Source organism: Syngnathus scovelli, chromosome 8, assembly GCF_024217435.2.
Source record: "Syngnathus scovelli strain Florida chromosome 8, RoL_Ssco_1.2, whole genome shotgun sequence".
In the NCBI taxonomy this organism is placed as follows: domain Eukaryota; kingdom Metazoa; phylum Chordata; class Actinopteri; order Syngnathiformes; family Syngnathidae; genus Syngnathus; species Syngnathus scovelli.
This window is the reverse complement of record NC_090854.1, coordinates 3186869-3212602: the sequence shown is the minus strand read 5'-3', so window position 1 is coordinate 3212602 and position 25734 is coordinate 3186869. Positions and strand designations below refer to the sequence as shown.

At 47.7% G+C, this 25734-nt stretch overlaps 1 protein-coding gene across 26 annotated transcripts in view; it reads left to right on the top strand.

Moving 5' to 3' along the window:
- pknox1.1 (pbx/knotted 1 homeobox 1.1) overlaps positions 1 to 25734 on the top strand; it is a 90306-nt gene that overhangs the window by 26111 nt on the left and 38461 nt on the right. For 18 of the 26 annotated variants that reach the window (XM_049728415.2, XM_049728426.2, XM_049728424.1 and 15 more), the window contains one exon: positions 10779 to 10909. In XM_049728415.2, the coding sequence (XP_049584372.1) occupies positions 10779 to 10909 (131 nt within the window). Of the gene's footprint in view, positions 1 to 10778; positions 10910 to 25734 lie in introns of those variants that run through there. The other 8 variants (XM_049728431.2, XM_049728413.2, XM_049728425.2 and 5 more) reach the window with 2 other exon arrangements.

Below are 25734 nucleotides of genomic sequence, written 5' to 3'. Positions count from 1 at the left end.
AAGAAAGACAATACATAGAAAGCCTTTTTAAAGTTTTAATCACATTAACATTTCGTTGTAAACACGGAACAACACTTGGTGGGCTAAAGTTTTAAGAGCATTAACATTTCGTTGTAAACACGGAAGTAACAGCACTAGCTGGGCTAAAGTTTTAATAACATTAACATTTTGTTGCAAACACAAAAGTAACAGCACTAACTCGGCGGGTAACAAAAAACACACCAGAGAGCCGTCTTTGTCTTCCTCCTGTCCACTGAAACCAGCAAAATCTTCCTCCTCAGTGTCCGATTGGGATATGCATGTAAAGTCGCCGCATGATCGCGTAATGTTTTTAATGTTTAATTCCCATTTGTAAGAGAATAAACACAAAGATGATTGTCAGGAAAGAGATGATTCTTTAGGGACGCATAACGTTTTTTAACATAACAGCACAACAGTGGTCCACAGCCTTTTTATGAGTTTATAAGTGTATTAGTCATGAGAAAAATCACGGGAAAAAACCTATATAAGCCGCACAAGACTATAACCCGCTTGGTTCAAAATTTGAGAAAAAAGTAGCGGCTTACAGTCCGAAATTTACGGTATTTAAATGTTCAGCTATTAAGATGTGATAGACAGTTTTTGTATGATTTCAATGAGGCAAAATAACGTGCTTTTTCTCTCGAATATATTGTTATAATCATTAGTTTCAGATGTACTGTAATTATTTTCTGTATAAAAATTAAAATTGGTGTTCAAAAAGTCTTTTTTCAAACTTGAGTCTTGTAAAAGAGGGGGTTGTCTTTCAATCAGGGTGGTCTTATATTCAGGCCAATACGGTAATGAGAGCACAAAAAACTCAACACTATGTATCTCGGTTGACCTGGGAACGCTTTGGTATCGCCCGGGATGACCTGGACAAAGTGGCTGGAGAGAGGGAAGTCTGGGCGTCCTACCTGAAGCTGCTGCACCCGCGACCTGACCCCGGCTAAGCTTTTGAAGATGGATGGCTGGATGGATGGATGCGTGCGCTAAGTTTCATATTTTCACGAATGTTTAGATAATCAAAATGTGTTTTTTTTCCCCAGCTAACATAACAGAAATGTGGACTTCCTGATAGCTTTATCAAATGGTTCCTAGAAACGTCTTTGTAAGTGTTTGAATGTTAGACATACCAGCAAATTTTTATAGCACTAGGTGAAACATACAACAGGGACTACTTTGATAAAAATTTGTAGAGGACACTACAGAGCTATTTTTTCAAAATCACACACTAAACTAAAAAAAATAATTGGTAAATTTGCTCTCCGTGATGTGTGTGGAAAGTCTCATGAGTTTTCGTGCATGTTCACACCCGCAAACAGCGTTGTTTTCTTGCGGAACTCTGTGTTAGCATCATGAAGGTCAAAACAGTCTCCCAGACAAATATTAACTCTTTAAATGCCAAGCGTTTTCGGAAAAGACAACCCCTAAAATCCCAGCTAATTTCAAGCATTTTCACTCATTTCTCAAGGTGAAAGCAATAAAAAAAAAAAAAAAACAGTGCAGTGTTTTTCAACCGGGGTGCCCCGGCACACTGGTGTGCCGCAAAATATTGTCAGGGGTGCCATGGGAAATTCTCCAATTTGTGTGCCTGTGCCCGGCAGAGTAATCATGTAGTACGCGTCCATATCAGAAGGTGGCAGCAGCAGGTAGGGATTTGCCTTGTGCTTGCAGACGATAAAATTGGTGACGCATGAATGCAGCGGCAGGTAGCATTGACGGATAGTGAAAGTGATGGAGAAAGGAAAGTCAAAGTCAGCTTTTGAAATGAAAAAATTCTTACATTGTACTGGACCCCGGACAAAATCTGGACCCAGGTGAGGGCCCTAGTATGAGTGGAGGTAAAAAGAAAGCAAAGACAAGGCAATACAACGAAAACTTCAAGATTCAAGAGTTTTTTATTCGCCATGTTTGAGCGTGCCAAACAAGGAATTTGACTTCGGTAAATCACAGCCTCTGTTCAACATTTAGGTGACTAACAACAACACTCAGGACATGTGAAGAACGAAAGATATTCTCAAACACCCCCTGATCTTAAATTCCCAAGAGGGCAAGGAAAAACTCAAAACTCCAGCTAGGGGAAATGAGAAACCTTGAGAAGAGACCACAGATGGGAGGGTCCCTCTTCTAGGATGACCAGGCTGCAATGGGTGCAGAGAGGACACATAGTACAAACAGTGTAGACAAAAAAGGTGTGGCAAGCGGGATGTTATTGCACAGTAATGACTCTGAGACTCTAAGAGTGGTGTGAGTTCATCAGAGCGACAGCCTGGGGGAAGAAGCTGTCTCTGTGTCTGCTGGTTTTAGTGTACAGAGCTCTATAACGGCGTCCGGAGGGGAGTAGTTCAAACAGGCTGTAACCTGGGTGCGAAGGGTCTGTTGAGATGTTACTTGCACGTTTCCTGGTCCTGGACAGGTACAAGTCTTGGATAGATGGGAGGTTGATTCCAATTATCTTTTCTGCAGTCCTTATTGTCCGTTGCAGTCTGTGCTTGTCTTGTTTGGAGGCCGATCCAAACCAGACAGTGATGGAGGTGCAGAGGACAGACTGGATGATGGCAGTGTAGAAGGTCTTCAGCAGCTCCCGTGGCAGGTTGAACTTCTTGAGCTGTCTCAGGAAGTACAGCCTCTGCTGGGCCTTCTTCCGGACAGAGTCTATGTGGCCGGTCCATTTCAGGTCCCGAGAGATTGTGGTTCCCAGGAACTTGAAGGTGTCTGATGAGAGAATAGTATTACTGCGGATAGTGAGGGGTGAAAGTGGTGAAGGGCCTCGCCTGAAGTCCACTGTCATCTCCACGGTCTTGAGCGGGTTCAGGTCCAGGTGGTTTTGGCTGCACCAGTGGACCAGCCGCTCCACCTCCTGTCTGTACGCAGTCTCATCACCGTTCTGGATCAGTCCGATGAGAGTGGTGTCGTCTGCATACTTCAGGAGCTTCACGGAAGAGTCACTTGCGGAGAAATCGTTGGTGTAGAGGGAGAAGAGCAGTGGGGAGAGGACGCATCCCTGAGGGGCTCCAGTGTTGGTGGTCAGGGTGTCAGATGTGATGCTCCCCAGCCTCACACGCTGTCTCCTGTTGGTCAGGAAGCTGGTGATCCACTGACAGGTGGAGGCAGGCACCGCGAGCTGGATGAGCTTCTGTTGGAGGATGTCAGGAGCGATGGTGTTGAACGCCGAGCTGAAGTCCACAAACAGGATCCTGGCGTACTTTCCTGGGGTGTCCAGGTGTTGCAGGATGTAGTGCAGTCCAATCTTGACCGCATCATCCACCGACCTGTTTGCCCGGTAGGCAAACTGGAGGGGGTCCAGCAGGGGGCCCGTGACATCCTTCAGGTGGTTCAGTACTAACCTCTCGAAAGATTTCATGACCACAGATGTCAGTGCAACAGGTCTATAGTCATTCATACCTGTGATGGCGGGCTTCTTGGCCACTGGAACGATGGTGGAGCTCTTGAAGCACGAGGGCACCTCACACAGCTCCAGGGAACGGTAGAAGATCCGTGCAAAGGTAGGCGCCAGCTGCTCAGCGCAGACTTTCAAGCAGGAAGGTGACACGCCGTCTGGGACCGGTGCCTTCCTGATCTTTTGTCTCCGGAACATCTGGCGCACTTCCTCCTCGCGAATCTGGAGTGCGGGCGCGGCCTCTGCAAGAGAGAGAGTCGGTGACCACGGTGATGGAGGTGTGGACAGAGCAGTTGTGGGGGGAGGTGAGTATGTGGATTGTGTGGATTGTGCTGCAGGAGGTCCCGTTGTGTGGGAGGACCGATCAAACCTGCAGTAGAACCTGTTTAGCTGGTCAGCGAGCCTTGGGCTCTCCACAGGACGGGGGGTTCGTTTCTTGAAGCCCGTGATGCTCTGCAGGCCTTTCCACACTGTTGAGGGATCAGGATTGGCAGAGAGGTGTCTCTCCAGGCTCTCCCCGTAACACCTCCTGGCTTTCCTGACCTCTCGGTTCAGTGTGTTTCTGGTCTGCTTGAACAGGTCCCGGTCGCCGCTCCTGTAGGCCTCCTCCTTGACTTTGCGCAGCCTCCTAAGGTTCGGTGTAAACCAAGGTTTGTCGTTGTTGTACGTGCAGAAGGTCTTAGTCTGCACACACAGATCCTCACAAAAACTGATGTATGATGTGACAGTGTCAGTGAGTTCATGCAAGTCTGAATTTGCAGCTTCAAAAACACTCCAATCAGTGCAGTCAAAGCAGGCTTGGAGGTCCTGCCTTGACTCCACTGTCCACTTCCTGACAGTCCTCACCACAGGCTTAGAAGTTTTTAGTTTCTGTCTGTAGGCAGGGATGAGATGAACTAGACAGTGGTCCGAGAGTCCTAAAGCTGCACGAGCCACAGAGTGGTATGCATCCTTAATTACGGTGTAGCAGTGGTCCAGTGTCTGTGGCCCTCTGGTGGCACACGTTATGTGCTGTCTGTATCTGGGGAGTTCGTGTGCGAGGTTCGCCCTGTTAAGATCACCCAGAACAATGATTAGTGAATTTGGTAGAAGTTTCTCCATGTCTGTCACCTGGTCAGCCAGCATCTGCGTGGCTTCACTCGCACGTGCGTGTGGTGGGATGTAAACAGCCGCCATGACGATCGAGGAGAACTCCCGTGGTGAATAGAACGGCCGGCAGTTTATGAAAAGTGTTTCTAGGAGAGGGCTGCAAAAGTCTTTCAACACCATGACATCGGTACACCAACGTTCATTAATGTAGAAACAGAGACCACCTCCCTTTGATTTTCCGGAGAGCTCCGCGCTGCGATCTGCACGCGTTAGCCGAAACCCAGCTAACTCCATGGCGTGGTGGGGGGTTCGTTCGCTAAGCCACGTCTCAACAAAACACAGCGCGGCGGATCTGCTGAAGTCCGTGTTCCTTGAAGTGAGGAGCAGCAGTTCGTCCATCTTGTTCGCCAGGGAGCGGACATTCGCCAGATGAATTGACGGTAGGGCAGAACGGAACCCTCTCTGCCTCAGCTTTACGAGGGCTCCCGCTCGTTTTCCGCGTCGCCGCCGTCGCACTAGCTTGTATAGCACCGCCGCTCCGGCTAAAATCTCCGACAAACAGTCTGAATCAGAGAGAACAGGAGAGAAAATACCAGAAGAAGACTAACCGATGTTTAACAGTGCTTCTCTAGTAAAAGTGATCCGGGATGGACAGCAGAAGACACAGAAAACACACAAAATAAGACAAAGAAACAGAGAGCGACTCACCGTGGCAGCCATCCGCGGCGCCATCAGATGATATCTAAAACTATCTTTCATTTGGATTTACTTTTACCGGAGATGCAACGGCACCTACTCCATTGTGCTTGGTATGTGGTAAAAAGCTCTCCAACGGTGCTATGGTTCCAAGCAAGCTTAAGCGACAACTGAACACCCTTCACTTCAAAATAAGAATTTTGAGAATTTTGTTTGTCTGCGTGATCAGACAAGGAAACAGGCCACTTTCATGAGAAAAAAACACAAAGGTAAACGAGAGAGCCCTTAAAGCTAGTTGCCACGTAGCTGAACTTGTGGCTAAATCAAAAAAGTCCCACATTGTGGCAGAGCAATTAATACTTCCCGCCTGCAAAGCCATTGTAACTGAGATGCTCGGACCTGAAGCGGCTAAAGAAATAGCCAAAGTCCCTCTCTAAGATAACACAATTTCCAAACAAATCAGTGAGATGTCTGCAGACATAGAAAGTGTTGTTTTGGACAAGATCCGTATCAGTAATAAATTTGCTTTGCAACTTGATGAGTCTACTGATATTAGTGGACATGCTCAACTCTTGGCCAATGTGCGTTTTGTGGATGGAGACACAATCAGAGAAAACGTTCTATTTTGCAAGGCTTTGCCAGAAATAACAACCGGAGAGGAAATTTTTCGCGTCACATCAGAATATCTGGAAAAAGGACTTACCGTATTTGCCGGTGTATTGGTCGACCTTTTTCGATCCAAAATCGACCTCGACTTATACACCGAGTCATAAAATTTAACTTCGTATTCATCGCTTCAAATGTGATGGTAACCAAGGCCGTTTCTCATGCATCTCATTGTGCATTGCACTTAGAAAATTTGAACCGGGCGGCGTGCGCGAGCTCGCCGGCCGCTGGAAGTCGAATGAGGCGCCGCGATCTCCTCCGCGGTGCTTATAAACAGCCGATCCGCTCGGCGGGGGCTATTTTCGGCCACTCGGCGCGTGCGCACGGGCTCCTGGATGTGCCGGGCGGGTGCGCGAGCTCGCCGGCCGCTGGAAGTCGAATGAGGCGCCGCGATCTCCTCCGCGGTGCTTATAAACAGCCGATCCGCTCGGCGGGGGCTATTTTCGGCCACTTGGCGCGTGCGCACGGCCTCCCGGATGTGCCGGGCGGGTGCGCGAGCTCGCCGGCCGCTGGAAGTCGAATGAGGCGCTGCGATCTCCTCCGCGGTGCTTATAAACAGCCGATCCGCTCGGCGGGGGCTATTTTCGGCCACTTGGCGCGTGCGCACGGCCTCCCGGATGTGCCGGGCGGGTGCGCGAGCTCGCCGGCCGCTGGAAGTCGAATGAGGCGCCGCGATCTCCGCCGCGGTGCTTATAAACAGCCGATCCGCTCGGCGGGGGCTATTTTCGGCTACTTGGCGCGTGCGCACGGCCTCCCGGATGTGCCGGGCGGGTGCGCGAGCTCGCCGGCCGCTGGAAGTCGAATGAGGCGCCGCGATCTCCTCCGCGGTGCTTATAAAGTGCCGATCCGCTCGGCTTGGAGCTATTTCCGGCCTCCCGTTGGTGCCGGGCGGCATGCGCGAGCTCGCCTGCCGCGATCTCCTCCGCGGTGCTTATAAACAGCCGCATGCGCACGGCCTCCCGGAATTTGAACACATTTCGTCAATAAATTTCGCATATTGAATTTTGAAGTTTAATATAATGCAACAATTGAGCTCGACTTATACAAAGGATATATCATAAAATCGTAAATTTCCGTCGAATTTTAGGGGGTCGACTTATACACCGAGTCGACCTGTACACCGGCAAATACGGTAAGTGGGAAAACTGCATGAGTGTCTGCACTGATGGAGCTGCAGCCATGGTTGGGCGCACCAAAGGCTTTGTAAGCAGAGTGAAGGAGAAAAACCCAGATGTGATCATTCCGCACTGTTTTTTACACCGCGAAGCCCTCGTAGCCAAGACTATACCGGCAGACCTTGTTCCTGTGTTGGATAATGTTGTGCGCATGGTAAACTTTGTAAAGTCACGACCTGTGAAAACTCGCATATTTGCGGCTTTTTGTGAGGAAATGGGAGCAGAGCATAAAGCCTTGCTGTTTCATACGGAGGTCCGATGGTTGTCGCGCGGCAAGGTGCTGGCCCGTGTGTATGAGCTGCGAGAGGTACTTTGTTTCTGACAAACGAGGGGTCCGATTACGCAAAGCTGCTTGCAAGTGATGAGTGGTGTGCAAGGCTGGCATACCTGGCAGATATTTTTTATCATCTGAATGAACTGAACACATGAATGCAAGGCCGAAATGAAAACTTGCTTACAAGCACAGATAAAATAAATGGATTCCGTTCCAAGGTGCAACTCTCGCAGCGACATGTGAAAAGTGGCAATCTTGAAATGTTCCCATTCACCAAGAAATGGCAAGATGTTAATACTGCTGCACTGTGTGAGATAATAGTTGAACATTTGAAAATTTTTGCGCTTGAGTCTGCGCCTTTTAACCCGAAGCGCCTTATGGTGCAGAACATATGGTAACCAGAAGCTAAATGTGCATAGACATTAACTTACACTTTGTACACTTAGCTCTGTATAATGTTAGCCTGACCAGCTCAGTAGACTAGTGGTAGAGTGTCCGCCCTGAGACTGGAAGGTTGTGGGTTCAAACCCCGGCCGGGTCATACCAAACACTATAAAAATGGGACCCATTGCCTCCTAGCTTGGCACTCAGCATTAAGGGTTGGAATTGGGGGGTTCGATCACCAAATTATTCCCGAGCGCGGCAACGCTGCTGCTCACTGCTCCCTTCTCCCCCAGGGGGATGGATCAAAATCTCACGGGGATGGGTTAAATGCAGAGGACAAATCTCACCACACCCAGATGTGTGTGAGACGATCATTGGGATCATCATTCCAACGTCCCGGTTCTTGAACAAATTGGAATTCAAACAAAAAATACAAGATTTTTTTGCTTCGGTTGTCGAACAAATTTCGGAGGTCGAACCTCGCGAGATGAGCCGAAAGGACCCGAGAAAACCCGACCGCGCGGCCCAGATGCCGATTGACTCCGTTCGTTATTGTATTTTTGTTATTTTGAGGATTGTATTAACCCCTAATCACGCCTCCAAAGAAAGCAAGTGGGAGCAGTAAAGCATCCTAAAACACAAAGACGCTCTTAAAGCATGTGACAGTGAGCGCCCGGCGCGCTGCGGTTGCCCGATCAGACCAAATTAAGCTCCCTGCGCACTGAGGTCCACTTAGATTTTGGAAAGTACATCAGGACTTTAAAAATATTTTCTAAATTTCAGCGACGGCTCTGTCACAATAATGCGACCAGCGCGGTGCAGTTGCGCGGTCGGTGGCGCGCTACGGTTGCGCGTTTCGCGGTGCACTGTAGTTGCGCGATCGGACAAAAATGCATAAATGAATAAATGCTTAAAAAAGGCTTTTTTTTTTTTTGTCTTGGAACGGATTAAATTTTTTCCATTATTTGTAATGGGAAAAATAGATTCGGAATTCGACCGATTCACTTCTCAAACCGCCTTCTGGAACAGATTGTGGTCGAAAACCGAGGTTTGACTGTAGCTTAGTTTCACTCAAATCACCAATCTCAGAAAATGAGAAAATAGGAAACTAACATGAACGTGCGAAGGCAGAGTGACAGAGGGAACCGACAAATGAACAGAAACAGACTAACAGAAAGAGAGAGAGTCAAAGACAACGAGACTAACAGGACAGAAAGAACAATCCGACGGGAGTGACATGCAGACAGGACTTAAATACAGAACAGGTAACGAGAGGCAGGTGACTGTGATTACATTGATTGTGAGTAGACACAGGAGAGGAGGGGCGAGTACACAGAGACGCGAACGGAAACCATGACAACACTAACACTAGGAAACGAACGGAGACGCTCTCGTCATTGTCTCGTTGTCACGTTGCTCTTCTGCAATGATCCTGGCTTTTCAGAAACCTCTAATTGTGCCTCGTAAGCATTTCTCTTTGTCTATGCCATTTTAAAGGGTCCTTATTCTGTTTGCTCTGCACAAATGATAGTATTTATTATTATCGGCGGAGGTACTACGTACTCTACGTCTACATATTACGCCTGTGTATTATAGAAGCCACACAAGACAACTTTATAGATTTGCACAAATGATAGTATTTATTTATCAATGGCGGTAGAGGTACAAACTCTACGTTTTACTTATAGTCCTCTGCTTTTTTGTCCCGATCTATGTAAAATGTAATGTCCTGTGATTGGTTCATTGGATCTACGTATTACGCCTGTGCATTATGGAAGCCATACAAAACAACTTTGCAGACTTTAGAATTTGGTCCACACAAAAGGCGCACCTTATTAAAAGGCGAACCTTAGGTTTTTGAGAAAATTAAAGGCTTTTAAGTGCGCCTTATGGTGCAGAAAATACGGTACCCATTAAGCCCACTACATCGAAATGTCCTTATTTTTCCAAACATATGCGCATGATCTTTAAGCGACATTATTTGTAAAATTAATAAACATTTCAGCTCACATATAAATACGTTACACGACACTCACATTGAACGACTGTCGACAATTTGTATAGGCCACTGGGCTTAGTCGTACTTGTTGCTCCTAAACGTAATTTACCATTAAACCCTGATGAAAATCCTTACCATCCATCCATCCATTTTCTGAACCGCTTAGTCCCCACGGGGGTTGCGGGCGTGCTGGAGCCTATCCCAGCCGTCATCGGGCAGTAGGCGGGGGACACCCTGAGCTGGTTGCCAGCCAATCGCAGGGCACACAGAGACAGACAACCAATCTCACTCACACCTAGGGACAATTTAGAGTCTTCAATCGGCCTACCAAGCATGTTTTTGGAATGTTGGAGGAAACCGGAGTGCCCGGAGAAAACCCACGCGGGCCCGGGGAGAACATGCAAACTCCACACAGGTGGAATCGAACCCGCACCCTCCTAACTGTGAGGCGGACGTCCTACCCAGTGCGCCACCGAGCCGCCCGAAAATCCTTACCTATAATTTCAATTTCCTCTTCAGAAGCCACAGAGCCTTTATTGGAAGCCCTGACCTGCCTTCGGGTGCCTGGTCATCTCGCGGCCATTTCTGAAATGATAGCTGATTGCCAATCTCTTCCGGGCTGCTTCGGGAACAACCACAAACAGTGGTTTCCGCTCATAGGAACGAAACATAAAAACAATCTCGGGCCTGTTGTTAACGAAATTACACTTTTTTTCAAAAACATAGCAATGCAAAAATATGTCCAAAATCTAAAAAAAATCATGATTTAATAACGTTATTTATTTTTGTTCAAAATGGATGAGTGGGAGTCCCCAGGGAGACGTGGATACACAATTGTCCTGTCATTTTCTGCCGGGATAAGATGAAATATTATGAAGTCATGATTTTTTTTTTTTTTTTTTTTTTTTTTGATTTTTGACTTTTCCATCTGGCACCCCTTAGTCCCTTGGCCCTTTGCATGTGATCATGACACTTTAGCGCAACATTTTTCTGTTCAAATTTTCGGTCCCTGTTTGTACTACTGTTTCTCTCTTTTTGCAGTAATTTAAATGGTTGTGCTTTATTTATGTTTAGCAGATGCAAGGTGTAACCAAGTTAGAGAGCCATTCAGAAGAGAAATTTGAAGGGATGTTGGCAGAGGCACCCAACCCAACACTCGCAGATCCACAGACGCCTATGGACGTGGACAAAACCTCCATATATCGGTACAACTGAGTCTCTGTGTCTAATCTTTGACTTTCGTGCGTGCATGCTTCTTTATCACTCTTAAATGTAGGGCCCAACCGATATGGATTTGTTCATGCCGCTGCTGATTTTGGTAAAAAACAAAATACAGATTACTGATTAATTGGCCAATCAATACAAAAATGTGCAATACATAATTTTTTTTTTCCGTAAATGCATTTCAGGGGTTACTTATATGCAGATGTTCACTATTCGGAGGCCGGCTATACATTCATCCATCCATTTTCAACACCACATATCCTGTTCAGGGCCGCTGGGGGTGCTGGAACCTATTTTAGAATGTAACAGGCGAAAGGCAGACTACTCACTGAACTGCTCGCCAGCCAGTCGCAGGGCACATATATGAACAACCAACAGTCACACCCACATGCACGCTCTCACTGAGCGGGAATCGATCCCACACTGACCGAATGCACACAAGTCAGGCGAGTGTACCCCCACACCATCAGCAACTTGCCACCCTGGCAATGCATATAACTAATGAAGTGTATGAAATTTTTAATCAATGAAAGACATTAATCCTTGTCATGAATGTGTCTACACGCACGCACGCACACACGCGCGCGCGCACACATACATATATACGCACACACTGGTTTACAGTACTATGTACTGATACTGATGAGTATGAAATTAATAATTTTCAATTTCATTCAGTATAAGAAAATGTGTGAGAATAGTTCTTCAATTTAACATTAGTTTTTCAACTTTAGTTGCTCAATCTGGACACTGGGTGGCATCCACGTAAAATGTGACATGACATTTATCACGGTTCTCTGCTACACTGTAAATACGTACGTGAATAAATAAATATAAGACTATTGCAGCAATCAAATCTGAATGTCAACAAGTCCAGAAAGCAGCCGCTGCCCATTCTGAAACTGTGGCCAAGGTTTCCAACCGCTGAGCTGAGTACGAGATGCTTATGCCAGTGGTGACTGTTCTCAAAATGTAAAGCCAATGCATGTGTGTTGAAAATAAAACTTGCTCAACTCAAATTTTTTTTTTTTTTTCAGGTGCTCATAATACAGATCATACATCCTTGATTTTTAGGGTCCGGAGTAACCACTGCTGCGAGGTCCCTATTGTTTTTGTAGAAATTGTTATGGCCAGAGCAGTGACTGCTGCGAGGTCCCTATCATTTTTGGAGAAATTATTATTATTCAAACTCAACCACATACTGTTGTGTGGTCCCCATTGTTTTTGTAGGGATTCTTTTTTTTTTTTTCGTCCGTAAAGGATTGCATTTTGACACCTTAATTACGCATGAAACCTCACCAAACTTTGCACACTCATGAGCCCTGGAGAAGAATTTGATATTTTATTTGTCATAAGCGATGACAACAAAATGGCTCCAAAGCATCATTGAGACTGAAAAAATAAAAAGGCCCGTTTGATCTAGATGGAAAACAACTCCATTGCAGTCATAGTCTAAAACAGACATGGGCAAACTACAGCCCGCGGACCACATCCGGCCCACGGGGCCGTTTAATCCGGCCCGCCAACCCTGAATAAATGGTATTATTAAGCATTTTTTTAACGGTCATTTTCCCTGCAATGACTGCGTTTCCCCAGTAGTTAGGGAACCGCCCGTGCATTTATTACCAGAAGCCGTGTCAGAAAGCTCGGTGCACACTCACAAGTGCGTGTACGTACTTAGTAGTATGGACACGCCGCACTCCATGCTCTATTTCTATCAGTGCCGAATTTAGAGTGTAGGCTGTGACGTCAGCATTGTCGCAATTCGCGTGCTGAGCTTTCAGATACCGTTTTACGCTAAAGCCACCCACAAACCTTCCCCTGGAATCCTTCCATTAAAATGAGTGGCCCAAGGAAAAGAAAGCCGGACACTGAGTGCCGAGTGTTTAAAAAAAGAGTGGACAGTTTTGCTCGACCTATGCGACGTGACGTTCAGCCACATGAACATCAACATCAACCCGTCACAGATCTAGTTTAACGGACCAACACCTCGGCTCTATCCTAAGAATTGCCACAATAAATTTTACTCCAGACTATGATGCACTAGCAAAAAAAAGTGAGACCAACAACACTGTTCCCACTGAAAATGAAGGGGAGTTTCTCAAGTTTGTTGTAAAAAAAATAAATAAAAAAATGCATTTTGAATATAATTTGTACAAATAGCAGAGATTGAAACTAGCGACCATTCTCATTTTCAAACAATACAGGATGCTCAAGGACATTGATGCACCACCTGTTTTCGACTAATCTTAACTTTCAATGTTCTTAAGGCCGACTTTAAGGAAGTGTTTCCCGTTTTCTCACCTCTGTCACCAGGTGTTTGTGAGTTAAAGCTCTGCTCTAATTTTCAGATATCTGTCACCGTGTTGCCGTTTTGGTTTCTTTATTTAGATGTATTCTTTCACTGATTCTTCAAGATGTTGTATTTGGTCAGAATGTTTGCCGTTTGATGTGATTTCGCCTCAAAAAATGAAAATTTTTCATAAATCTGACCTGCAGGTGATGAAGTGATGGAAATTGTTGTTCACAATAACAGTGTCGTATTTAATGAGAATCACTGATAGCAGTTTTTGGGTGAAATATTTTTTTAATGCTGTTAATAAATGCATTTGTTTTAAAAAAGCCTTTTTTGAATATCTATGCTTTACTACCTACTAAAGACCAAAATGTTTTATGCAATGACCTTTACATGTCGTTTATATTGCTTCACACAAACACTACATCCATCTGCTCCTGGTTTGGCCCCCCCGGTAAAAATTTAGAACCCAATTCAAGTCAAAAAGTTTGCCCACCCCTGGTCTAAACTCAACAGAAAAACAGAATTTTCTAATGTCCAATTTTGGCCCATTTTTGCACAATTATAGAAATTATACTTTTTCACCCTTGTCCTAAAGCAGTGTTTGTCAACCTTTTTTCATTCACGGCACACCTGTTCATTAGAAAAAATCTCGAGGCACACCAACAAAAATCTGGTAAGACGTAGCCACCTACTATATTAACAATATGCCGTATTTGCCGGTGTATTGGTCGACCGTTTTCGATCCAAAATCGACCGAAAAAAATCGACCTCGACTTATAAACCGAGTCATAAAATTTAACTTCGTATTCATCGCTTCAAATGTGATGGTAACCAAGGCCGTTTCTCATGCATCTCATTGTGCGTTGCACTTAGAAAATTTGAACCGGGCGGCGTGCGCGAGTGCGCGGCCCGCTGGAAGTCGAATGAGGCTCAGCGATCTCCTCCGCGGTGCTTATAAACAGCCGATCCGCTCGGCGGGGGCTATTTTCGGCCACTCGGCGCGTGCGCACGGCCTCCCGGATGTGCCGGGCGGCGTGCGCGAGTGCGCGGCCCGCTGGAAGTCGAATGAGGCTCAGCGATCTCCTCCGCGGTGCTTAGAAACAGCCGATCTGCTCGGCGGGGGCTATTTTCGGCCACTCGGCGCGTGCGCACGGCCTCCCGGATGTGCCGGGCGGCGTGCGCGAGTCCGCGGCCCGCTGGAAGTCGAATGAGGCTCAGCGATCTCCTCCGCGGTGCTTATAAACAGCCGATCCGCTCGGCGGGGGCTATTTTCGGCCACTCGGCGCGTGCGCACGGCCTCCCGGATGTGCCGGGCGGCGTGCGCGAGTGCGCGGCCCGCTGGAAGTCGAATGAGGCTCAGCGATCTCCTCCGCGGTGCTTAGAAACAGCCGATCTGCTCGGCGGGGGCTATTTTCGGCCACTCGGCGCGTGCGCACGGCCTCCCGGATGTGCCGGGCGGCGTGCGCGAGTCCGCGGCCCGCTGGAAGTCGAATGAGGCTCAGCGATCTCCTCCGCGGTGCTTATAAACAGCCGATCCGCTCGGCGGGGGCTATTTTCGGCCACTCGGCGCGTGCGCACGGCCTCCCGGATGTGCCGGGCGGGTGCGCGAGCTCGCCGGCCGCTGGAAGTCGAATGAGGCTCAGCGATCTCCTCCGCGGTGCTTATAAACAGCCGATCCGCTCGGCGGGGGCTATTTCCGGCCTCCCGTTGGTGCCGGGCGGCGTGCGCGAGCTCGCCGGCCGCTGGAAGTCGAATGAGGCTCCGCGATCTCCTCCGCGGTGCTTATAAAGTGCCGATCCGCTCGGCTTGGAGCTATTTCCGGCCTCCTGTTGGTGCCGGGCGGCGTGCGCGAGCTCGCCGGCCGCTGGAAGTCGAATGAGGCTCGCGATCTCCTCCGCAGTGCTTATAAACAGCCGCATGCGTACGGCCTCCCGGAATTTGAACACATTTCGTCAATAAATTTCGCATATTGAATTTTGAAGTTTAATATAATGCAACAATTGAGCTCGACTTATACAAAGGATATACAGGTTGCAGCCTGTTTGAACTACTCCCCTCCGGACGCCGTTATAGAGCTCTGTACACTAAAACCAGCAGACACAGAGACAGCTTCTTCCCCCAGGCTGTCGCTCTGATGAACTCACACCACTCTTAGAGTCTCAGAGTCATTACTGTGCAATAACATCCCGCTTGCCACACCTTTTTTGTCTACACTGTTTGTACTATGTGTCCTCTCTGCATCCATTGCAGCCTGGTCATCCTAGAAGAGGGACCCTCCCATCTGTGGTCTCTTCTCAAGGTTTCTCATTTCCCCTCATTACCCGTGAGGCTATTTAATTTCAAAATAGGCTCTTCCGTTAATGTTTTCGAGTACGTTTACGGATCAATAGACAACGGAATGATAAATAAGCAGCACCAATGTGTTAAATCAGTCTTTAGTCGGTTCCGATCACTTTTATGGGAGAGAGTTTAAGAAACGTGATTGTTTACAGGGGGCTGCCACGACACTGCTGAGGCTCATGGGAGAGTGCGAGCTGAGGCTCATGGGAGTTTGACAGAGCAGACATACAGATAGACAGACAAATAGACAGACTAATACATTATAGGGAGATAAAAATAAGAGTTTGCGGGTGGCTAATGCTATAATGATAGCTGGTATACGCACGAGGCTATTTCATTTCAAAATAGGCTGCTCCGTTAATGTTTCGAGTAAATTTACGGATCGATAGGAAGGGAAACATAGTTAAGCAGTACCAATGTGTTAGATCGAACTTTAGTCCGTTCCAATCATTTTATAGGAAATAGTTTGAGAAATGTGATTGTTTACAGGGGGCTGCCACGACACTTTGCTGAGGCTCATGGGAGTCTGCAAGCCGAGGCTCTTTTTTTTTTTTTTTTTTCTTCTAGATAGGACAGTACCAGTTTGATGAACACTAAAGATATAGACATATATACCAACATCCCAGTGTAAAACCAGTCGGAATTAGCCGGAGCAAAATTGTATCCGTTGTTCTCGTGACGTAGAACATAGACAGGACAGACAGACAAATAGACATTAGACATGACATTAACTCAGCCTGACAGAGCAGACATACAGATAGACAGACTAATACATTATAGGAGATAAAGATGGGAGTTTGCGGATGGCTAATGCTATAATGATAGCTGCTATACGCACGAGGCTATTTCATTTCAAAATAGGCTGCTCCTTTTTGTTTTCGGGAAATTTATGGATCGATATGGAAGGGAAACGTATGTAAGCAGTACCAAAGTCAAGTCAAAGTCAGCTTTATTGTCAATTTCTCCACATGCCAAAGACACACAAAGAAACCGAAATGTTGTTCCCCCCTATCCCACGGTGACAAGACATGGCCCACAACAGACAAACAAGTAAACAAGTATAACAACAGCGTGCTGAATAAATAATGAATAAATAACACAACAAATAAATAAATAAGAGGAGCAAAAAAAAAGGAGCAAGTGAGCGTACAGCAGACATACCAGAAAATAGCGCAACAGTGCCGCACGCTACGCAGAAGGGGGTAGCGAGTTCAGGGTCCTAACAGCCTGGAGAAAGAAGCTGTTGGCGAGTCTGGTGGTGCGGGAGCGCAGGCCCCTGTACCTCTTCCCAGAGGGCAGAAGGTCAAACAAAGAGTGAGCCGAGTAACTCACATCTCTCGCAATCGAGGTTGCCTTGCGGGCGAGATGGGAGGTGTAAATGTCCTTCAGGGAGGGGAGCGAAGCACCAATAATCTTACCAGCCGTATTCACTATGCGCAGCAGGGCCTTCAAGTTCTGTTCAGTGCAGTTACCACCCCAAACAGCGATGCAACTGGTGAGGACGCTCTCAATGGTGCCACGGTAGAATGTAGACAGGACTGCCTGAGGAGCACATGCAATGTGTTAGATCGAACTTTAGTTATTTCCGATCATTTTATAGGGGATACCGTATTTATTCTAATTATCGCCCAGGGCGTTTCATCAAGTCCAGAGTAAATGCAGCTGTATACCAACAGATTTTAGAGCACTACATGCTTCCGTCTGCTGAAAAGCTCTATGGAAATGATGATTTCATTTTCCAGCATGATCTGGCACCTACCCACAGTGCCAAAACCACCAGTACCGTATTTATTCAAATTATCGCCCAGGGCGATAATTAGAGAAGGTTTATGTCCAACCTGGGTGATTAATAGAGAACACTTTTTGTCCGATCGCCAAGGAGCACTGAAATGGGCGATATGTATATTTTCCTTATGTAGTATGCAATACCTGCATCTCATTGGTGTTCTAAACACTAGAACAGCAGCTGTTTTGATCTACATCTAACAGCGGGGTGCGTCAATTGATGCTCCATCGATGCGACACGTTACCGTCGCACATCACATGTTCTGCACGTCATGTTATTGCGATTTTCTTGTTCGAGCGCACACCCCGATAACGTAATTGTGTGAAGATATTGTAGCGAAGTGACGAGTGTAATTGTATCATAGTTTATAGAGAAAAAACAATTTAAAAGGGACATTCGACGTGCTGTCAAATCAGTCATATTTAAACTTGCGCAATGACGTCGGCATGCGGTCATGGAGGAAAACGTAAGTTTTGGGGGGAATTTTTAGCAGCTTGGGCGATGGTTAAAGGTATCAGTGTTTTTTATTTATGTCATTGCTAACACACACTGGGCGATTATTAGAATATGGGCGATAATTAGAATAAATACTGTAGTTTAAGAAACGCGATTGTTTACAGAGGGCTCATTGGTTATTGGCTAGTGGATGCATACCGCAACCTCAATTTGTTGCAGTATAGCTTCTATTTTATGCGCCTTTTAATCCGGTGTGCCCTTATATGAAATAATTTCTAAAATGAAAAATTCTATGTGGGTGTGCCTTATAATCCAGTGCGCCTTGTGGTGTGAAAAATACGGTACCCACTCTACGGTAAGAATGCTGCTAGAACACTGAATATCCCCCTTGGGATCAATACGTAAAGTATCTATCCAGGGATGAGAATGTTCCGAGGAACCGCGGATTTCCGTGTTTTTTTCCGTTGAAAGTATCATTTTCGTGAATAGTGTAAATCCGTTGAGAATTTGCTTTTTTATATATAGTATGGAAGCGGGCAACATTAGCCTCGGCGACTCGCGAGCATTCGCCCACACGCCGCGACGGCATCTTTTGGCACATCTCAAGGCAAAATTTGTTAAGCTGTGAGTACGGAAATCGGCTTGCCTTTGTAAACCTAACTCACTGGCAGCAGTGATGCGACAACATCCGCCTTATTTTCGGCAGCATTTTGGCGCTACTTTCGTCACATCATTTCCACTTGTTAACTCGCGCGGAGAACTAGTGTTTTTACACCACCACAATGTAAATTTGCGATTGGGTTTTCATCACTTGTAGACGAGTTATTTAGTTAGATAGATCTAGGGCCTACTCAGCAAAAGTTTTCGCCAATATATATATATATCCGGGTTAGAGCAACGCTGGCGTCTGGATTGTTGACTGCCGCTTCTGCCCCGAACTGTGTCCACTACTTGTTTGTCCGCTATTTGTTTTGTGTTTCCCGTTTTAAGTGTGCCCGTTTTTTTATTTTATTTTTCTTGCCTTTTCACCTGCCCACCGTGTATCTCTGCAGCTCTGCTCGCTCCCTCGGACGCCGAGCTGCGCTAGCCAGCTAGCCAGACCACCACCGGACCCTCCTACCTCCCGGCTCTGAGCCTATAGCTGCTCGCTCTTGGCTCAGCAAACAGCTTTAACCCAACTTTCTGGCCACTCGGATGGCGTCCTCGGGGTGAGCACCCGCTCACTGCGAGCTCACTGGTCGTGGCTTGGCGGTGTGCCGCTATGACACACTGGGGCTTGCCGTTTGTGCGGGTACAGTCGGGATCGACCAACACCACCACCCACTCCACCAACATCACTACTCGGTCCACTGCTGCTTCCATGCATTTCACTGCCTACCAACTTCTAGCTAACTAGCTACTAGCCACTTCTAGCATTTTATCTGGATTATTCCGAGCTGCTGTCACGTCTCATCTCTTCCATGAACTATCACTTCTGCTACTCCGGGCTTCTATTCCACCAACTTCTCGGCCATTTGTCTACACTGCTGCTTCATCACCTCAACTATAATCAGCGTCTCCCTGCTGCCACTGCCTCAGCTGCCAGCAATGCTGGGATCCTTTGCCATCGCCGCGACATCCACCGTAGCTCTGGACTATCTTTTAACCGACATTTCCCTGATGGCTCACCCATCCCCTCTTTCTGGACTACCTCTCGCCCCCCGTCACCCCCACCTCCCGTACTAACAACCTCCGCTCCCCCCGCTCCTACATCCATCTCCCCCGCGCTGCTGGACAAATCACCAGTTATTTTTTAACTACTATTGGACAATAACTTGGATCTGCTCCTTCTCTGGGAAACATGGCAACAGCCCCTGGATTTTTTTACTCTCAACCAAGCCACTCCGTCCAACTACAGCTACATCGCCAAACCCCGCCTCTCTGGGCGAGGGGATGGCATTGCTGTTCTCCATAAGCCGTCCCTACCCATCACTGAATTGGACCTCAACCTCCCATCTATTTCATCCTTTGAATATCTTGCTTTTTCCCTTCCCAACTCTACTACTGCTGTTCTCATCTACCGCACCCCAAAGTCACATCCGTCTTTTCTTTCTGAACTCTCTGAACTCCTCACCATCATATCCTCAGTTTCCTATCGCGTCCTACTCATCGGTGACTTCAACATCCACATCAACCAGCCAACTGCTCCACTGACGTCCGACTTCATCTCCCTTCTGGACTGCTTCCATCTCACCCAGCACATCAACTTCCCCACCCACACCAAAGGCCACACCCTAGATTGATTGATTGATTGATTGAACATTTATTGATCCCGGGGGTGGGGAAATTCAGGCCCCAGCAGTATCCATACCACAGAGCGTGTATACAACAGACACACGGATGACATGAGTGCAACTCGATAGGCTCTCATAAGGCTGCCACACAACGGCGCCACAAAGAAAGCCAGAAAGTGCGAAAGATAAAAGCCATCAAAGCACATCAAAGCAAAGCAAAAAGACAAAGGAAAAAAAGTAACAGCGACCAACCAGCATATAGTATGCTCCTCCTTTCCACTCACATCCAACCCCCGTCATCTCGCCTTTCCACTGTCAGATCATCTCTGCATCCTCTTCTCCGCCCCTCACCCCTCGCCTCATAATTCCACAAAATGCACCATCTCCTACCGCAACATTAAGACTGTAAACCCACGCTTTGCCAGCTCTTATCCTCTGCCCTTCCCTCCGACCCCACTTCTTCCTCCCCTGATGACCTCGCCACCATGCTCAAAAACATCCTTTCTGACTCCCTTGATTCCCTAGCCCCCTGGAAAACTTCCTGTTATATTCACTAACTCTGCACCTTGGTACACCCCAGAACTCCGCTCCATGAAACAAACTGGCCGTCAACTTGAACGCCTCCACAAAAGAACCCGCCTCACTGTTCATGTTGAAACCTTCAAACAACACATCTCCTACCGTGATGCTCTTCTTGCTGCCAAATCTGCTTACTTCTCATCTCTCATTAATAACACCAACCAGAACCCCCGCATACTGTTCTCCACCGTCAACAAATTGGTCCAGCCACCGGCCACCAAGCCACCCTCCTCACACACCCTCTGTAACTCCTTCCTTGTCAACTTTAACAACAAAATTGCCCAAATCAACAATTCTCTGACCAACACCATCAATAAATCCTCCTCCCCCACCTCCCCTGCTCTCCTGCCCCCCCTTCCTGACCTCCCGCCCTTCCCCTCTCTCACTGCCTTCTCCCTTGTCAACTCCTCCACCATCCTAGACACCATCACCGTATCCAAGACAACCACCTGCTCTCTCGACCCCCTTCCAACGACCTTAACTAAGGCCTGCCTCCCTGTCCTCCTCCCTCACCTCACCACCCTTTTTAATCAGTCTCTATCACTTGGCCACTTTCCCACTGTCTATAAGCTTGCAGACATCACCCCCGTCCTCAAAAAGCCCACCTTGGACCCAGTCAACCTCTCCAACTACCATTCCATCTCCAACCTTTCATTCCTTTCCAAAACCCTCAAACGCATTGTCTCCGCCCAACTCCACACCCATCTCCAGTCCAACAACCTCTATGAACCCTTCCAGTCCGGATTCTGCCCACTTCACAGCACCGAAACAGCTCTTGTTAAAGTCACCAATGATCTCCTCATTTCTGCAGACTCTGGTGCCCTCAACATCCTATTACTACTCGACCTTAGCGCAGCCTTTGACACTGTGAACCATTCCATCCTCCTTCAAAGCCTGCGGCAACTAGATGTTGAGGGCACTGCACTCGACTGGCTCACCTCCTATCTCGCCAACAGAAATCAGTTCATCTCTCTCTCTGGCCACACACCCATCCTCTCCCCAGTTACACAGGGGGTCCCCCAAGGCTCAGTTCTTGGCCCCCTCCTATTCATCTGTTAGCTCTTTCCCCTTGGTAATGTCATCCGCAAACTCAATCTGGACTTCCACTGCTACGCTGATGACACCCAGATCTATATACGCACCACACCAACCCAAAACCCTCCCCTCACCCACTTTGAAACCTGCATCTCTACAATAAAAACATGGCTGACCCACAACTTTCTCAAACTCAACAATGACAAAATGGAGCTCCTCCTCATAGGCACTAAATCCTCCCTTAACAAAACTGGATCCATCACACTCACCATTGACTCTTCAAGCATCACTCCCTCCCCTCTGGCACGCAACCTTGCCGTTATTTTCGACCCTACACTGTCCTTCCACCCTCATGTTAGCTCAGTTGTTAAGACCTCCTACTTCCACCTCCGACACATCGCCAAAATCCGGCACTGCCTCTTTCTCCCTGCCGCCGAATCCCTCATCCACGCCTTCATCTCATCCCGGCTTGCCTACTGCAACTCCCTTCTCACTGGAATCACTGCTCACTCACTCCATAGACTTCAACTAGTGCAAAACTCTGCTACCCGCCTCCTTACCCACACCCGGTCCTGTGAACACATCACTCCTGTTCTCCACTCTCTTCACTGGCTCCCCATTAAGGAGCATATCATCTTCAAGATACTCCTCCTCACGTTCAAAGCCCTTCACCACCTGGCTCCCACTTACCTATCCGACCTCCTTGTCCCCTACCGCCCCAACCGTCCCCTCCGATCCTCCAATACTTCACGTCTGACAGTCCCAAAATCTAAGCTCAAATCCTTCGGCGACAGAGCCTTCTCCTGCACATCACCCCGACTCTGGAACTCTCTCCCTCAGTCTGTCTGTGATTCACCCACACTCCCCATATCTAAGTCCCGTCTAAAAACTTACTTTTTCTCAAGCCTATGACCTCACCTACCCATAACTGGTTTCCTCTTCTTAACTTTATCCCACTGGCTCTTCCCCGTCGCCCTCCCCTCCTGTACGTCTTTGCCTTGTTCCCTGTAAGCGTCTTTGGGTTTTTGAAAAGGGCTATACAAATTTAATGAAAGATTAGCAAAAACGTTTGCTATATATACAGTGGAGCCTCGTTTTTCGACGACAATCCGTTCCGGAAGGCTGTTCGAGAAGTGAATCGTTCGAATTCCGTGTCATGTTTTCCCATTACAAATAATGGGGGGAAAAAAAATCCGTTCCAATTAAAAAAAAAAAAAAAAAAAAACGGCTTTTTTTTAAGCATTTTTTTCATTTGCGCATTTTTGTCCGATCGGGTAACTGCAGCGCACCGCCGAACGCAACTGCACTGCGCTTGGTGCATTATTGTGAAATTTAGAAAATATTTTTAAAGTCCTGATGTACTTTCCAAAATTTAAGTGGACCTAAGTGCGCAGGGAGCTTGATTTGGTCCGATCGCCTAACCACAGCGCGCCGGGCGCTCACTGTTGCATTGCTTTAGGAGTGTCTTTGTGTTTTAGGATGGCTTTACTGCTCCCACTTGCTTTCTTTGGAGGCATGATTAAGGGTTAATACACACCTCAAAGTAACAAAAATACAATAACTACGGAGTCAGTAGGCATCTGGGCCGCGCAGTCGGGTTTTCTCAGGTCCTCCCGGCTCATCTCGCGAGGTTCGACCTCCGAATTTTGTTCAACAACCGAAGCAAAAATGCATGATTAGAGTTGATGCAATCCTCAGAGTGTAATAACGAATGGAGTCAGTTGGCATGCGGGTCCTCTCGGCTCATCCTGCGAGGCAACCGAATTTCGTCCGACATCCGAAGCAAAAAAATCTCTTTTTTTTTTTTTTTTTTTGTTTGTTTTTTTGTTCAAGAACCGGGACGTTAGAAAACCAAGGCTCCACTGTATATATATATACGTATACTGGTGCGTCCGTCAGGCTCATCAAACAGCGAGAAACTGAATCATTATAAAGCGTTCGTCGCATTAACACGCATCCTCAGCAACAATTTCAAATATTCTCACCTCAATAACGGACATCGAAAGCCAGGCAGCGACGATGACTGCTAGGGGAAAGTACTGGGTATTGAGCGAATGTGCGAGTCATCGTGCGTCAAGCAACGACAATAACTACCGGTACGTAAACATTCAATCGCCATGTCTAAATGAATGTCGTTGGCAAATATTCGCCAAACTTGGCCAGACTTCCAGGGGAAGAGGCCGAATTTTCACTTGTTCTGGCCGACCGGAGGAACCAGCCGAGGCGGACACTTTACGGCGGTTGAGTCGTTGGCACTTAGAAAATATTTGCCAAACTTGGCCAGACTTCCAGGGGAAGAGGCCGAATTTTCACTTGTGGTGGCCGACATGGGGAAGCAGCCGAGGCGGACACTTTACGGCGGTTGAGTCGTTGGCACTTAGAAAATATTCGCCAAACTTGGCCAGACTTCCAGGGGAAGTGGCCGAATTTTCACTTGTGGTGGCTGACACGGGGAACCAGCCGAGGCGGACACTTTACGGCGGTTGAGTCGTTGGCACTTAGAAAATATTCGCCAAACTTGGCCAGACTTCCAGGGGAAGTGGCCGAATTTTCACTTGTGGTGGCTGACACGGGGAACCAGCCGAGGCGGACACTTTACGGCGGTTGAGTCGTTGGCACTTAGAAAATATTCGCCAAACTTGGCCGGACTTCCAGGGGAAGAGGCCGAATTTTCACTTGTTCTGGCCGACATGGGGAACTAGCCGAGGCGGACTCTTTATGGCGCAAGAGCCGTTGGCACTTAGAAAATTTGAACCGGGTGGCGCGCGCGAGTGCGCGGCCCGCTGGAAGTCGAATGAGGCTCAGCGATTTCATCCGCGGTGCTTATAAAGTGCCGATCCGCCGGCCGGAGCTATTTTCGGCCACCCGGCGCGTGCGCACGGCCTCCCGGCTGTGCCGGGCGGAGTGCGCGAGCTCGCCGGCTGCTGGAAGTCGAATGAGGCTCCGCAATCTCCTCCGCGGTGCTTATAAACAGCCGATCCGCTGTGCGGGAGCTATTCCCGGCCACTTGGCGCGTGCGCACGGCCTCCCGGATGTGCCGGGCGGCGTGCGCGAGCTCGCCGGCTGCTGGAAGTCGAATGAGGCTCTGCGATCTCCTCCGCGGTGCTTATAAAGAGCCGATCCGCTCGGCGGGAGCTATTTCCGGCCACTTGGCGCGTGTGCACGGCCTCCCGGTGGTGCCGGGCGGCGTGCGCGAGTGCGCTGGCCGCTGGAAGTCGAATGAGGCTCCGTGATCTCCTCCGCGGTGCTTATAAAGTGCCGATCCGCTTGGCTTGGAGCTATTTCCGGCCTCCCGGTGGTGCCGGGCAGCGTGCGCGAGCTCGCCGGCCGCTGGAAGTCGATTGAGGCTCCGCGATCTCCTCTGTGGTGCTTATAAACAGCCGATCCGCTCGGCTGGAGCTATTTCCGGCCACTGCGCATGCGCCCGGCCTTCCGGAATTTGAACACATTTCGTCAATAAATTTCGCATATTTCTGATTGAATTTTGAAGTTTAATATAATGCAACAATTGAGCTCGACTTATACAAAGGATATATCATAAAATCGTAAATTTCCGTTGAATTTTAGGGGATCGACTTATACACCGAGTCGACTTATACACCGGCAAATACGGTATATAAGTCGCACCGGAGTATAAGTCGCACTTTTGGAGCAAATTTATTTGTCAAAATCCAACACCAAGAACAGACATGAACCAGCAACAACAGGCTAAATGATAAGGTATGCTAACGTGACATATACACAAACGAGGAGCTGAGCACGGGCCTGAGTAACATTCGGAGTTATTCAAATAAGTATTACATAAATAACACGTTTATCTGTGTCACCCCAATTCATTAAATCCATCGATCGTCCTTTATGTAAACAATGCCGCGTATGCGCCACATATGTGCCGCTGACGTCGGACTCGTAAGTTGCATTTCTAATTATTCCACAGACCCATATAACGATATATAAAGTATATGTCAAATAACTATCATATAACCACAATATTATCAAACCCTCTGTGTCACTCCTAATCATTAAATCATCGATCAA